General features: G+C 35.7%; 1 protein-coding gene across 1 annotated transcript in view; it reads left to right on the top strand.

Annotated features, from left to right (window-relative positions):
- The window catches only part of THSD7A (thrombospondin type 1 domain containing 7A), a 411,752-nt gene that overhangs the window by 337,714 nt on the left and 61,008 nt on the right, over positions 1 to 13,030 (top strand). The window contains exons 10-11 of the mRNA XM_063100778.1: positions 919 to 1,051; positions 2,295 to 2,398. Of these exons, the coding sequence (XP_062956848.1) occupies positions 919 to 1,051; positions 2,295 to 2,398 (237 nt within the window). The remainder of the gene's footprint in view (positions 1 to 918; positions 1,052 to 2,294; positions 2,399 to 13,030) is intronic.

Below are 13,030 nucleotides of genomic sequence, written 5' to 3'. Positions count from 1 at the left end.
AAAGAATGTAAATGGGTTAGAGGAACTCTATTAACATAATTCTTTAGGGAATTCTTTTGTAAGTGAAACCATACCATGTGGACTATTCATCATTAAAGTGTATATATTGTAAGTCAAAACATAATTTATTAAAGTTCTCAAGTCCTATACATTATCTGTTACTAACACTAAAAGATTTTGAACATACTTATATCAATAATACTGTTAAATTGATATCTTTATTGAAGGTAAATCTTAATTTTTTCTATTGTTTTTTAAACATAATTTGGAGTTATTGACACACAGTAATTATTGCCATTTTGACTGTTTCTCTAAGAAGTCTGCCTATAGGAAAGCACTTTAGTTCACTACATAGAGCCCTGATGTTTAAAATGCGACCTGAATTGAAGAGCTTAGACTGTTTAACATGAATAATAAATGACTGGAATAATTTACAAGTTATGCATTTCAAATTAAGTGAATAAGAAAGAAATAAAATTTCACATTATAACATTGAATATATCCTCCTAAGGAAGATTCATTACACGTGTATGAGTCCCATGTGGCAAATAGGGATATGTGAAATGGCATGAGAATAAACTTAAGGTAGAGGAAAATAAATTAATTAGATCTGTCATATTCCTCAAGGGGAAAGAAATATACAAAAGAGCAATTACTTCATACCTGTACATTAGAAAGGCTAGTTGACTGTGGAATTGTTTTCACTATTCTGCAGATATTTAAATATAAAGTGATGGGGTTTTCGATTTAAGCAGTCTTTCAGAGAATTTAGTAAATGATTCGACTAGGTGAGCCTTCTTATTCAGGGATGTCAAAGCAAGTGTTGCTGGAGGCAATGTAATTTCTTCACACAGCCTGGTATTTGGAGATTCTTTTATTGGTGCAAAATACAGAGACTAAAAAGCTGCCTCATTCCAGGGGACTCCAGGGTCAGGAAGCAGTCTCGGCACCGGATTGTCATTCAGCTGCCAGCCAACGGAGGCCGGGACTGCACAGATCCGCTCTATGAAGAGAAGGCCTGCGAAGCCCCTCAAGAGTGCCAGAGCTACAGGTAATCAAGCTGGAGAAAAAGCATTGAGAGCAATGCCCTGGGCAAATACTTCACGCCCGTATTCTTTCAGACGATGAGGAAAGGAAGCCAACCCTGTTCCTTCCTCAGGCTCAGCAGAGCTGGGGATGTTCCTGGCTGTAGCTGCCATTTTTTGCCTTTTTCAGAGAGCTGCTCTGCTACTGAAATTATCTCCAAGGAGACAAATACTTGGGTGAATTTCCAAGCTATGTTGTTAGCTCCAGTAGTTTGGGGAAATGTCTTACATTGATATAAACTATAGGAAATGCAGGAAAGTGGTTAATAATTATAAAACACGTACCCTTTAGGAGGCAAATTTTTTTTTAATTGATTAAGACTAGACTTTTTAAAATTGCATAAGCAATTTGTCCCCTGGCTCCAAAGAGCACCTGTTTCTCATCAATGCCGGCATTCTAGCTCATGAAATGATATCTCTGTCTCTATGATGCTCGTAAGATGTCTGTTCTGTTCATCTGTGATCACCCAAGGAAAATTATAGCCATTGAAGCTATATATCATCCTTATAATTTATTAGAGAAATTTGGACCCCTCACCATTAAGACAGAAAGTATCTAATTGAAACTTGATGTCATATGTAATTACAATCTTGACAACAAATAAACTATTATGGCATCAATTAATGAAAAGTGTGATCACAAAGTAATAATTTAAGATGAAGTTGATGACAAATTTACCATCTTAATACATCTGCTTTGAATTCTGAGATGACAAATAGCATAATGGTATGTTTACACCATGAATACTGACAACCATTTGCACAAACGTATTTATTTTTGGAATTTGTTTTTGTAAAGTGTATTATAATTGCAATTGCTAAGTTACTCCTACAGTGCTAACCAACAGAGCACTATACAAAAGATTCATGTCTTGAATGCAGTTTCATAACTTGAATACATACACTTTATTTAAATGGAATGCATCACTTGATAGTCCTAATTAAGAAAGCTAAGTGCTCTCTGTATGTTCCTATAGAACTTGACAATTATGCTCTCTTGTCTTCACTGCCATAGAAAGTACTTTTATGTTTAATGCTGCTTTTTATAATGACTTGATAGAGATCTAAATTAAATTTAGGTAGGACTGAGCATTGTTACATAAATTTCTGTTTGTAGGGGTCAAAATTATGTTTCCATGTTGCTATATCTCTGCAATTTGGTTGGCATTTTTGCTTCCTTTCCACTGGGCTTCTGTTCTTTTCTTGTAGGTGGAAGACTCACAAGTGGCGCAGGTGCCAATTAGTCCCTTGGAGTGTGCAGCAGGACAGCCCCGGAGCACAGGAAGGCTGTGGGCCTGGACGACAGGCAAGAGGTGGGAGGCCCATTTCACAGTTCGTTTCTCCATCATCACTAGCTTAACCACTAGCTTGATGTGTTTGTCACTTTGACAAATGCTCAGCAAACAGAGCAGCATAGATATGAATATACAAGACTCTTTCTACAAAACACTAGAACACTGAAACTTGTCTTTTTACATCACATCCTTTATTTGGCATTAGCTTATAACTCCTGAATTTTTCTCTCATTCATATCTGGAAGAAAATCAGACCAGGCTTTTGGTTATAACATAGATGGCATACTGAAGCTTGTTTTTTTTGTTTGTTTTCAGATCAAGGCATTCCATAACACTCCGCCTGTCACCTTAACAATCAATAAGATTCTTACATATTGCCTATATGCATTATATATGTGCATGCATACAGTATAATATAATTGGTTAACTTTCGCAGAAGTTCTCAGCAATGACATTTCTAGTATTGGCATGGCTATCTGCAATTCTAATTCATATTCAGTACTGATTTTTAAATGGCAGATTTATTTACTCAAAACCTGCAATATGTGAACTGCAATCTGTCTGCCTTATTAGGTAACATGGAATCTTGCACAAATGAGTGATGGAAATGTTTTAAGTTTGCCATAATTATTTACTCGACATTATAGGGAATACATAAATCCCAAGCTTGAACATGTTGTTTATATACACAGCAAATTCAGTCTTTAGCGAGTACATGATTGTTTTTACTCATATTGACTTTTAGCATTAAGTACCTGCTATATACTTAAAAATAGCTAAATACATAATTGAATATGCACCCATCTTTCTTGAATTCATAAAGATTTTAGAAGTCTTCATTTGAAACTTAAAATTTAGTTAACATATAATTGTAATTACCTAGTGATTATTAGGATCTTATACTATTTGCAAAATTCTCATTTTGTATCCCCCACCATCAGCTTCGAGTAAAAAATAACTCTGCCTCCCTTTACAGTTATAGAGATTTAGATAAATAGAATTGAAAGTCATTCTCCTCATTTCAAATCATTCTCTGAGAAATTGAGTGATATTAAATCTTCTTGTTATGCCCCGCTAATTTCTCCTTGTGTCAAGCATACATTTGTGTACATTTTGGGCCTTTCATAGAGTTTATAATGAAAATTGAGCATGAAATCATTGGGAATCAGGAAACATAAGTTGTAGTGCCAGTTTTTTCACTAATACAATCAGGAAACGTACATTGTATGTCCCTTTACCTTTCTGGGTCTCAGTTTATTTAGATGGAAAAAAAAAAAAAGAAGAAGAAGAGAGGTTTAGAACAAATGATCTCTTAGGATTATTCCAATTTTCATGTTCCATAATCTATGAACATATAATACCCAGAGATAAAGTGTGAAATGAAATTAGGTAAAACAGATGAAAGACATATTTTCATAGAATACCACTGGAGGAAGTATGAGATATGGTAGAAGTAGCAGGAGTGTGAACAGCTTTAGTTAAAAGCTCTATTCTTTATAAGCTGCACAACTTTGAGTGAGTCATTTCCTCCCTTTCAGGCTGAGAACACAACAGCCTCACAGCACTGGTGCATATTGTCTTCATTAAATGTTGATTCCTTCTCCTTTCCTGTTAGCTCACAGTCCTGATGAATGTCCGCGTATGTCGTAGTCGGCATGAAAGCAATGATATTAACATAGGCCTTTTTTTTTGACACACAGTCTATACAAAAACTGTTCTTTCTGTGATTACTGGTGATCTTTTCATTTCAAAATCTAAAAATCTCTGTTCATTCCTCATTTGGGGTGACTGCGTTGAGTTTCTAACAGTTTGTATCCGGTACTGTTTGCCCCTACCTCTGTGAAAAAGGGCCATTGTCTTCCTCAGTGCTACTTGCTTCTGATTTTCTGATTCTTCCTTTCTTGGTTTCCTGTTCCTGGTGCCTCTTCCACTGCCTGTTCTTAAATAATGCTTTCTAATCCCGGCACACTGGTCAGACTGCTCACTCTATCTCTGCAGTCTTATCCTTTTCCGGGATATCTAGCAAGAGAAAGTTGCATTATAACAAATGATTTCTGCATAAATATACACAGAAGAACCCCTTTCACTTCCATATGAAGACAATCTTTTTCTTTGTTACCTCAATAGATGAACAATTTCTTTTTCTTAGAGCCTATATTTCTCCGGAAACACAAAATGGGGAGAGGTAAGAGTGTAGTAGCATTAAGTGTAGAATTAAGTAGTGTATTTTTTGCTAATGGCAAAAAAGGCAATATTTTCTTCTTTGATGTTCATGGCTGTTTTCAGAACTCTTCATGATTGACCTGCCAAAGTCTTGCTGTTTTCATCCTTGTCTTTATATGGTCAGAAACTGAAACAAACAAACAAAAAAACCAACTTGTACTGTTTTTATAGTGATTAACATAATTGTGTACTAAGCCTTAAATCAATTAGCAAAGACTATAGAGAAGCTACCCCCCTGTTCTCTTTAGTACATAAAACTTTTTAATACCAATTACTCATGCAGCTATGACTGCAGTCAGAAGACTGTGTAGAAAGAACTGTTAGTGTTGGGAAAGGATGAAGAGATTCAAACCCGGGAGGTTACATTTGTTAAGAAAATGAGATTGCTGATAACATCACCCAATAAGACTGAAACTGATTAATTGCAGAACTGATTATTTAAAGCTAAAGGGCTGAGGAAAGACTTAAAGAATGGGCTGGGACTTGATTTTAAGCATAATATTAGAATAAGTAGAAAGAAGAAAAGAATACAAAATAAAATCAATTCTATAATCTAAGTGTTTGAGGTGAGAAAAACAAAAACATTAAATGTGTTCACAGAAAAGTGGTTAGATTGAAGCTCGGAAGATATGAGCTGAAGCCTGGGGTGATTTTGTGGAGCGCTATAAATGTCAGGATTAGTATTTTAGACCTTGTTTGATAAGTGGTATGAGCAAGGACCTGATGAAAGCAGTGTTTAATCTGTTGACATGTACAGAATAAATTAGAAACATAAGACACATGGGCCTGGATGCAACTAGGATGCTGTGTAGCAATGCAAGGTTGAAGTAATAGGAACCACAGTAGTGGAAAAGGGAAAAAAATAAATGGATTTTGGACATATGATAGAGGAAAATATTTTTAGGACTTAGTGGCAAACAGTAGAAAAAGTAAGGGAATAAAAGAGTCAAACATTTTTAACTTAAGAATCTTTGATGGTGAAAATCCTTGGTTTGAAAGTAGAGCTAATTTTAGAAAGTGTATTTTGTATATTTTCCTTTTGAGGCCATGCCAGGGTAGCCAAATTGAAATACCCAGGTATGCATTTGAAATGCAGAAATGTAGCTGTAGAGACAGCTTAGGATGCCAGATAAAAATTTAGGTAACATTTCCATAAAGTGATTTGCTGAAGCCATAGGAAAAGGTAAGATCTCTAAGATACATTGTATATAAGAGGAAAAATGATTATATTTTACCACTAATAGATTTCTTTTTTCTCTAACCTGTTTGCATTTGTAGATTCTTTAAGCATTTCTTTTAATTGTTTTCTCTTTAATTTAAAAAATTTAACCTAAATGTTAATTTTAAGTTACTATGTTCCTACTTGTGTCTTTACTGGCATAGTATCATGTGAATTAAAATATGAGATAGCGAACTTTACCATTCCATGATTCTAAAGATAGAAATGTTTATTGCATGGCTTTTATCAAACCTTGTCTTTACCAGGGGTCAGCAAACTATTGCCTGTTGGCCAAATGCAGTGCACAGCCTGGTTTCTTGTGAAGTTTTATTAGAACACAGCCACACCCACTTTTTTACCTATTGCCTGCGGCTGTTTTCCTGATACTAGGCAAAGTTATGTAGCAGCAACAGATATGTATGTCCCACAAAGCCAAAAATATTTACTATCTAGCCCTTTACAGAAAAATAAAAGTTGCTGACTCTTGGTTTACATTGGAAAGCTGTGTAATCAATGTTGTAATCATAACTTCTGATAGTACTGAATAGTCTTACCCAACAGGATCAGAAAATCCCCGGAGTTTATCTTATCACTCAGGACGAAGTTTCCAAATTCAGTTCAGCAATAAAGGAACTATTGTAGAGTTAGGAGAGAAAAGGACATTAAGACTGTGACAGTAATGAAATATCTGCCTTTAGGATGAAATTCTAGCATTCTTGGGGGGTAGGGGTAAAATTTTGACTCCAAGAACTTTAGTAGTACAAATAAAAATAAAAAATAAAAAAGTTAAAGGTAAAACTAAAAAATGTATGGGATATGGGAGACAGAAGAAAAACATACCGGGCCCTCATATTTCCCCTGCCTGGAACATGATAAACCATACCCAAAAACTGGACATCAAGAGTTAATTTACTAAGTATGCATAAAAAGAAAAGAAAGTGTGTGTCTTACAGAATATACACCACTCAACACAACACTTATGAGGTCACCTGTTATGATTTAGTTTTTCTCAAATGACTTGACCCTTCCATATTAGTAGAAAAATATAACACTAATTCTCTTCTATCACCTTACCAGCCAAGCATCCTAGGTGTTCTCTTATCCAGTCACCTGCACTTACTTTTAGCCACCTGTTAACAAAAAAGTGGCCATCATAGACAGACTTTCATTTTTACTATTAATAGCATAAATGTTCCAATTTTAGGAACTATCTGTGGTAGCATGTTGAAAGGACTTGACAAGCAATTATGTTCCCAGAGTCTCTTTAACAAATAATCAGTGTAACTGCTTACAATCTCAGCACTGATACTCACTGCAAAGCAAATTAGTGAAAATCATTTTCCCCTAAAAATGAGTTAGAATAACAGGAGAAAGAATATAGGAAGTTTTGCCTCTAATCAAGTAATGCAGTCTTGATCAAGTCTATATTCTATATATGTCAAAACTTCATGAAAATGTTTTCTCTTCTATTACATAAGAATACAAAGTGCTTTAAAAGAAAATCTATATTCTCCTAAAATTTTGAAAAGCACATAGGAATTTATGTGTTTATTTATGACCCTATTCCTTTACATTTGAAAGAAAAAGTGACGTAACAATGATGCAAAATTTTATATCAATCACTCCCAAAATCATCAGTAATTTTTGCCTAGTCCTCTCTAAATTGGCTTTGTTACTCTACCACACATAGGATATTTTCTTTAAGTTCATCAAGTGTTTCTATAGAAACATTAGAAATCTTTTATTAAAAAAGTGCTTAAAACTTTGTGTTAATAGTTGTATTAGTCTACTCAGGCTGCTATAACAAAATACCATAGACTGAGTGGCTTCAACAACAGAAATTTAGTTCTCACAGTTCTGGAGGCTATGCAGTGCAAAATCAAAGTTCTAGCTGATTTGGTTCCTGGTGAAGGTCCTCTTCCTGTCTTGCAGACAGATGTCTTCTCACTGTGTCCTCACATGGCAGAGAGAGAGAGAGAGAGAGGGAGAGAGAGAGAGAACGCAAGTGCATGCAAGATCTCTGATCTCATTATGAGAACCACACCGTCATGACCTCATCTAAACCTAATTACCTTCCAAAGACCCCATCTCCAATACCATCACATTGGGGTTAGGACTTCAATGTATGAATTTTGGGGAAACACAAGTCAGTTTATTGCAATAATGGATGATCAGTGTCTTTAAATAAAATTGCTATCTTAGTGTAAGAGCTGTAGGTTTGTTAATATTAAGCTCTTTCAGAAAGCTGTGAAAACAGGATAACCCCAGTTCCGAAAAGCCAATTCAAACTTCCTGAATATCATTCAATGTAATTCATTCTCTCATAAAACAAATATTTATTGAACACATGTTACATGTTTTGTGTTGCCTTGATGGTACTAGGCCCAGCCTGTTGAGAGAATAAAAATGTGTAACAAATAGTTTCAGTTAATTTATTGTATTAAGAAATATACTATAAGTATATATGCATGATTTAGGTTTCAAGGCATATTAATAACACAATAGCGTATATACACAATAACCACTAAAGAATCGGAAAAATAAGAAAAACTTAATCACTGATAGGGCATAGTGAAAGATTTAAATATTTAAATCTAGTATCTAATATAGTATGACATTTAGATATAGTATGACTCATGCAAAAAGGCAAAAAGGAAAATCTTCATATTTGGGAACAGTATATTACCAGTTTGCCTTGGGTTCCTCGGAGTAAGTTGGAGGCAAGTGTTTTTTTTTAAATAGAAAATTAGAAGTAATAAAGGATTTTACCAAGGCTTTGGGTATTGAGAATGGTGTATTCCAGGAAATTTTATCTAATGGCATGGAACTAAATTGAGAGAGGAAAAAGTGAGATTTTAAAGAAGGGATTGACTGGATTTGGCAATTTGAAAATTTGAATCATTCTTAAATTTCATATGGAAATTTTATTTTTTTAAAAATTTATTTACTTATTATTATTACTTTTTTTTACATTCTAAGATGTTGTTGTAGAGCAGTTGGGGTGGAGGGGGAGAGAAGAAGGAGGAGAGGAATAGGGTGGGAGGATGAGAAATTAGGGGCATTGTTGAGGCCTGTACCCACCTCATTCCAGCAGGGAGCCAAGGGGCTGAGCTGGATGTAGACATCAGGGGAACGTGGCTGAACGCTCGGCACCCCCCAACCCCAGCTCAGGAGCCTGAGATGCTTCCCGCAGTGGCCTGGTGGTTGTCACTGGGCTGGATGCCAATGTCAGGGGGCATGGCCGAGGCCCTCGGGGCTCGTACCCTGGCTTGGGGGCCCAAGGCACTTCCAGCAGCAGCCTGGTGGTCATCGCTGGGCTGGGTGTGGATGTTGGGGGCACATAGCTAAGGTCCTTGGCACCACACCACCAGGCTCAGGAGCCTGGGGCACTTCTGGCAGCAGCTTGGTGGTCATTGCTGGACTAGATGTGGACATTGGCAGGGCGTGGCTGAGGCCCTCGGTCTCCTCAACCCTGGCTCAGGAGCCCCGGGCACTTCCTGCGGCAGCCTGGTGGTTGTTGCTGGGCTGAATATGGACATCAGGGATGGGGCTGAGGCCCTAGTGCCCCCCACCCCAGCTCAGGAACCCAGGGCACTTCTGGCCGTGACTTGGTAGTCATCGCTGGGCTGGATCATTCTTAAATTTCATAAGGGAATTTTAGATGGTCTTTGAAATAAGCATCTTTCCTGTAATACTGTCAATAAAAGAGAAATGTAAGTAACACAAAAATGTCCACATTCTATTTAATTTTTAAGTGAATAGACAGCTTATATTTGCTTCATACCATTCAAGTGACTTTGTATAAACTTTTAATAGAACTGTAAGCTCTACCATCTTTTCTCTCTGTTCACATTTCTATAGTTCACATAGCATTTAGAAGGCTAAATTATTACTTGATCAGTGGTTACTATATTATTGAAATCTAACCATAATAGTTATAGAGCTACTGTTACATTTGCATTAGAAATAAAATAGATGTCTCATAATAATGACAATTTTAGACAATTTGCTTATTTTTTTCTACAACTGCCGTAAGGAGCAATATCAATCAATGCAACTTAAATGTGCATATATCACTCCAATGTTTATTACTTTATGACTCCTTTATACCAAGTATGATATAAAAGTTGCAAACACTAGATGCAGAGATTTCACTTAAATGACTTCATATATGCTCTGTTCAGTCTCCATGTTGATCTTCATGCCATCTCCTGCCAGGTGTACTTTCCAAGTGTATCTAATTCTGGAGACTAGTTGGAACTAGGGTTATAATCCTCATGTCAACCACCCTATTTGTCCTAATTTTTTAGCCTCTCTGTATCCTTGCCTGCCAAGAAATATTCATTGTGATGTCAACCTGTCACTAAGATATGACATCAGTCTCTTTATGTGGAGACCAACATAATTTGGATTTATTCTTAAATCTAGGCCACAAAAAAGAGAAAAACTTCAATAATATGCCTCACATGACAGGCACCCTCCTGGCCCTGGGAGTCCTCATTCTGCATCACTAATCGGTGAAAAAGATTATAAAAGGGAAGTCTAAAAAAGAAAAAACAAAGTTCTAGTTCTCCTATCAAAATCAAATCTAAATGATTTGTGGAATACAAGATATAAGTATTTAACTACATTCTATGCTGTTATTTTTTGTGAGCAAATTATGCTTAAATCTTATGCCCAAATTAAGTGATTTAATCTATATTGATGGCCTTGGCACCACCCTTTGCTTAAAACTCTGGCCTACTTTGTGCTTTTTAAATGATTAAACTTTAGAGACATAATCAAGGTCAGGCGCATACTATCTGGGCCAATTTATCTCAGCAAGAAACATTAATCTCTTAATTTTCAGAGAGAGTTTTGCAGAAGAAAAAAAGAGTAGAAGTGGAAAAAGAACTAGGTAGCAAAGAGAGAAGGAACTTGCTTTAAGGAAATTTTACACAAACATGATTTTTAGAATCTTCTGGCTGATGCATTTGTTAGTTTCCATCCAGTATTTTTTATATCCACTTAAACTATTATTTAAAACTTCTAGAATTATTTCTATTTTAAAGTGTCTTCCTCTAATTTCCTATGAATATTAACATCCTAGTTGATTTGGGGATTTTGGTTTGGTTTTATATCTCTCTGAGAGTTCTGTCATAAAATGCTTATTAGTATTTGCCATTTTTTTAAATAGTAGCTCATAAAATAAGCTTGATACCATGCTGTGTCTGTGATGGTTCTCGGATGCTCTATGTATCGTGATGCAGTTACTTAACCCTTCCCAGATCCCAGCTAGGAATCTAGCTGTTCTCAGTCTGAGCTACTCCACAGGGAGGTGATTTTTATTTCCTGGTAAGTTCTCATACTGGGATTTTCACATTTATTATTAGCATCAATGAGACTGGGGATCATTGGTAACTATTTAGGATCAAATAAAAAGAAGAGCGCATTTTTTTTCCATTCTGCCAGTGTTACATTCACAAATTATAATTAGGAAATGTAAAATCCCTTACACACAGACAAAAACCAGGATCATTATATCCACCTAGTAAACAATTGGAGCCCTCTTGCATTATTTATAGGTTTGGTCTTATTCCTCAGCACAATTGGGTCTCTTGGTAACTAGCTCCCGTTCACACTAAGCTTTTTCTTTTTCGTTTCCACATGATTCGTTCTCACTATTGCCATTGTTTTCCATAAAACTATAGGAAGAATCACTTATCTAATCACTCAGTCAGCTGAACATATTCTGTCTCAGTACTACCCAGACACCGCTGCATTGGGATAAACCAGGTTAATATTGTTCCATTTAATAAATAAGGTCTCAGAGCTCCTTGAACTCTTTGTTACATATAATCCAACAGCTTTCAGTGCACTGAGACATTGATTTTATCGTGTCCTGTAATGAACTTCTGTGTGCACTTTTTACATCTAGCAATTTATTTCACTTGATTATTCAAACAAAATGACAACATGACCTTACATGCTGAAGGGTGATCCACTGAACAAGAGAACTCCCCTTTTTTGTGCATCCTGAACAATAAAGGAGTTTCATTCTTCTTCAAGAAAATGAAGATGAGCAGTTAATTTTACTAGATTTACTTCAGAGCTGCTTCAGTAGCCTTCCACTTACATCCTCATATATGCATAATATAGATACCCATGTCATTTTACCTTAACCAATGTTATCTTTCCCCTTTTCAAAGTTTTAAAGATATGTGAAAGTAGAGAGACTAATGAGTTCTAGTAATGTAGTCATCACTTGCTGCGCTTAAGCAGTTTTTAACATGTTGACATTCTTGGTCATCTGCCACTCCCCACACATTTAAAAAGAATTTTGCTGGAGTGTTTCAAAGTAACACCCAGATAAGATATACTCATATATCATCCATAAATACTTGTTTTTTTCTTTTAACATAACAACGGTAATATTATCACACCAAGCAAATTAACAGTAATCATTTTGTATTGTCTAATATTCAGAACATGCTTAATTTCCCCCATTGTCTCAAAAATGTCTAGGCATGATCAATTTGTTCAAATGAGGATCCAAAAAGGTCTCCACATTGCATTTGGGTGTGTGCTTCCTAAGTCACTTTAATCTAACAACAGTTCTAGCCTCCTTTTTTGTAGCATTTATTTGTTGAAGAAACTGGCCTTCTTATTTATCTTTACAGCACTTCCTCAATATTGATGGGCTAAACTTGCCTAATTTGGTTCATATGTAATCCACAAGTTAGTCACATCAATTTCACCCAGGCTTTCAGCCTTCTGGGAGCAGCCAGTCACATGTTACTTCAGTAAAAATTGCTGTGCCTTATAGAAATAAAATAAATTATAAATGAAATAAATGGATATAGTGGGCACAGAGTTAAATATGGAATTTTACTTTAAAATAATTATTTTGAAATTTGCCGATTTCACTAAGAAGCTTTTATGGTGAATTACCCATAGGGCAACGTAACATGATTTTCCGCCCGTGTTGCTAACAAAGCCTCAGCTCAAAGGAGAACTTGCAAAATCATTATACATGAAATATACACGCACCACCTGTAAATACAGATACAATTGTCTGGGTATAGGAAGCTTTCTGGTGTGCTAGGAAACTATGCTTAGTATGATCCATCTTTTCTATAGTTAAATCCACTCTATTTTCAGTGTCTTAGAAACGAGTTTTAAAATTTATGAAGTTGAGAGGCCAGATGGTTTCCTTTCCAAACATTTAT

The sequence above is a fragment of the Cynocephalus volans genome, chromosome 6 (genome assembly GCF_027409185.1).
Source record: "Cynocephalus volans isolate mCynVol1 chromosome 6, mCynVol1.pri, whole genome shotgun sequence".
NCBI lineage: Eukaryota > Metazoa > Chordata > Mammalia > Dermoptera > Cynocephalidae > Cynocephalus > Cynocephalus volans.
Note: the sequence above shows the minus strand (reverse complement) of the source record. Positions and strands in the feature narration are given on the sequence as shown.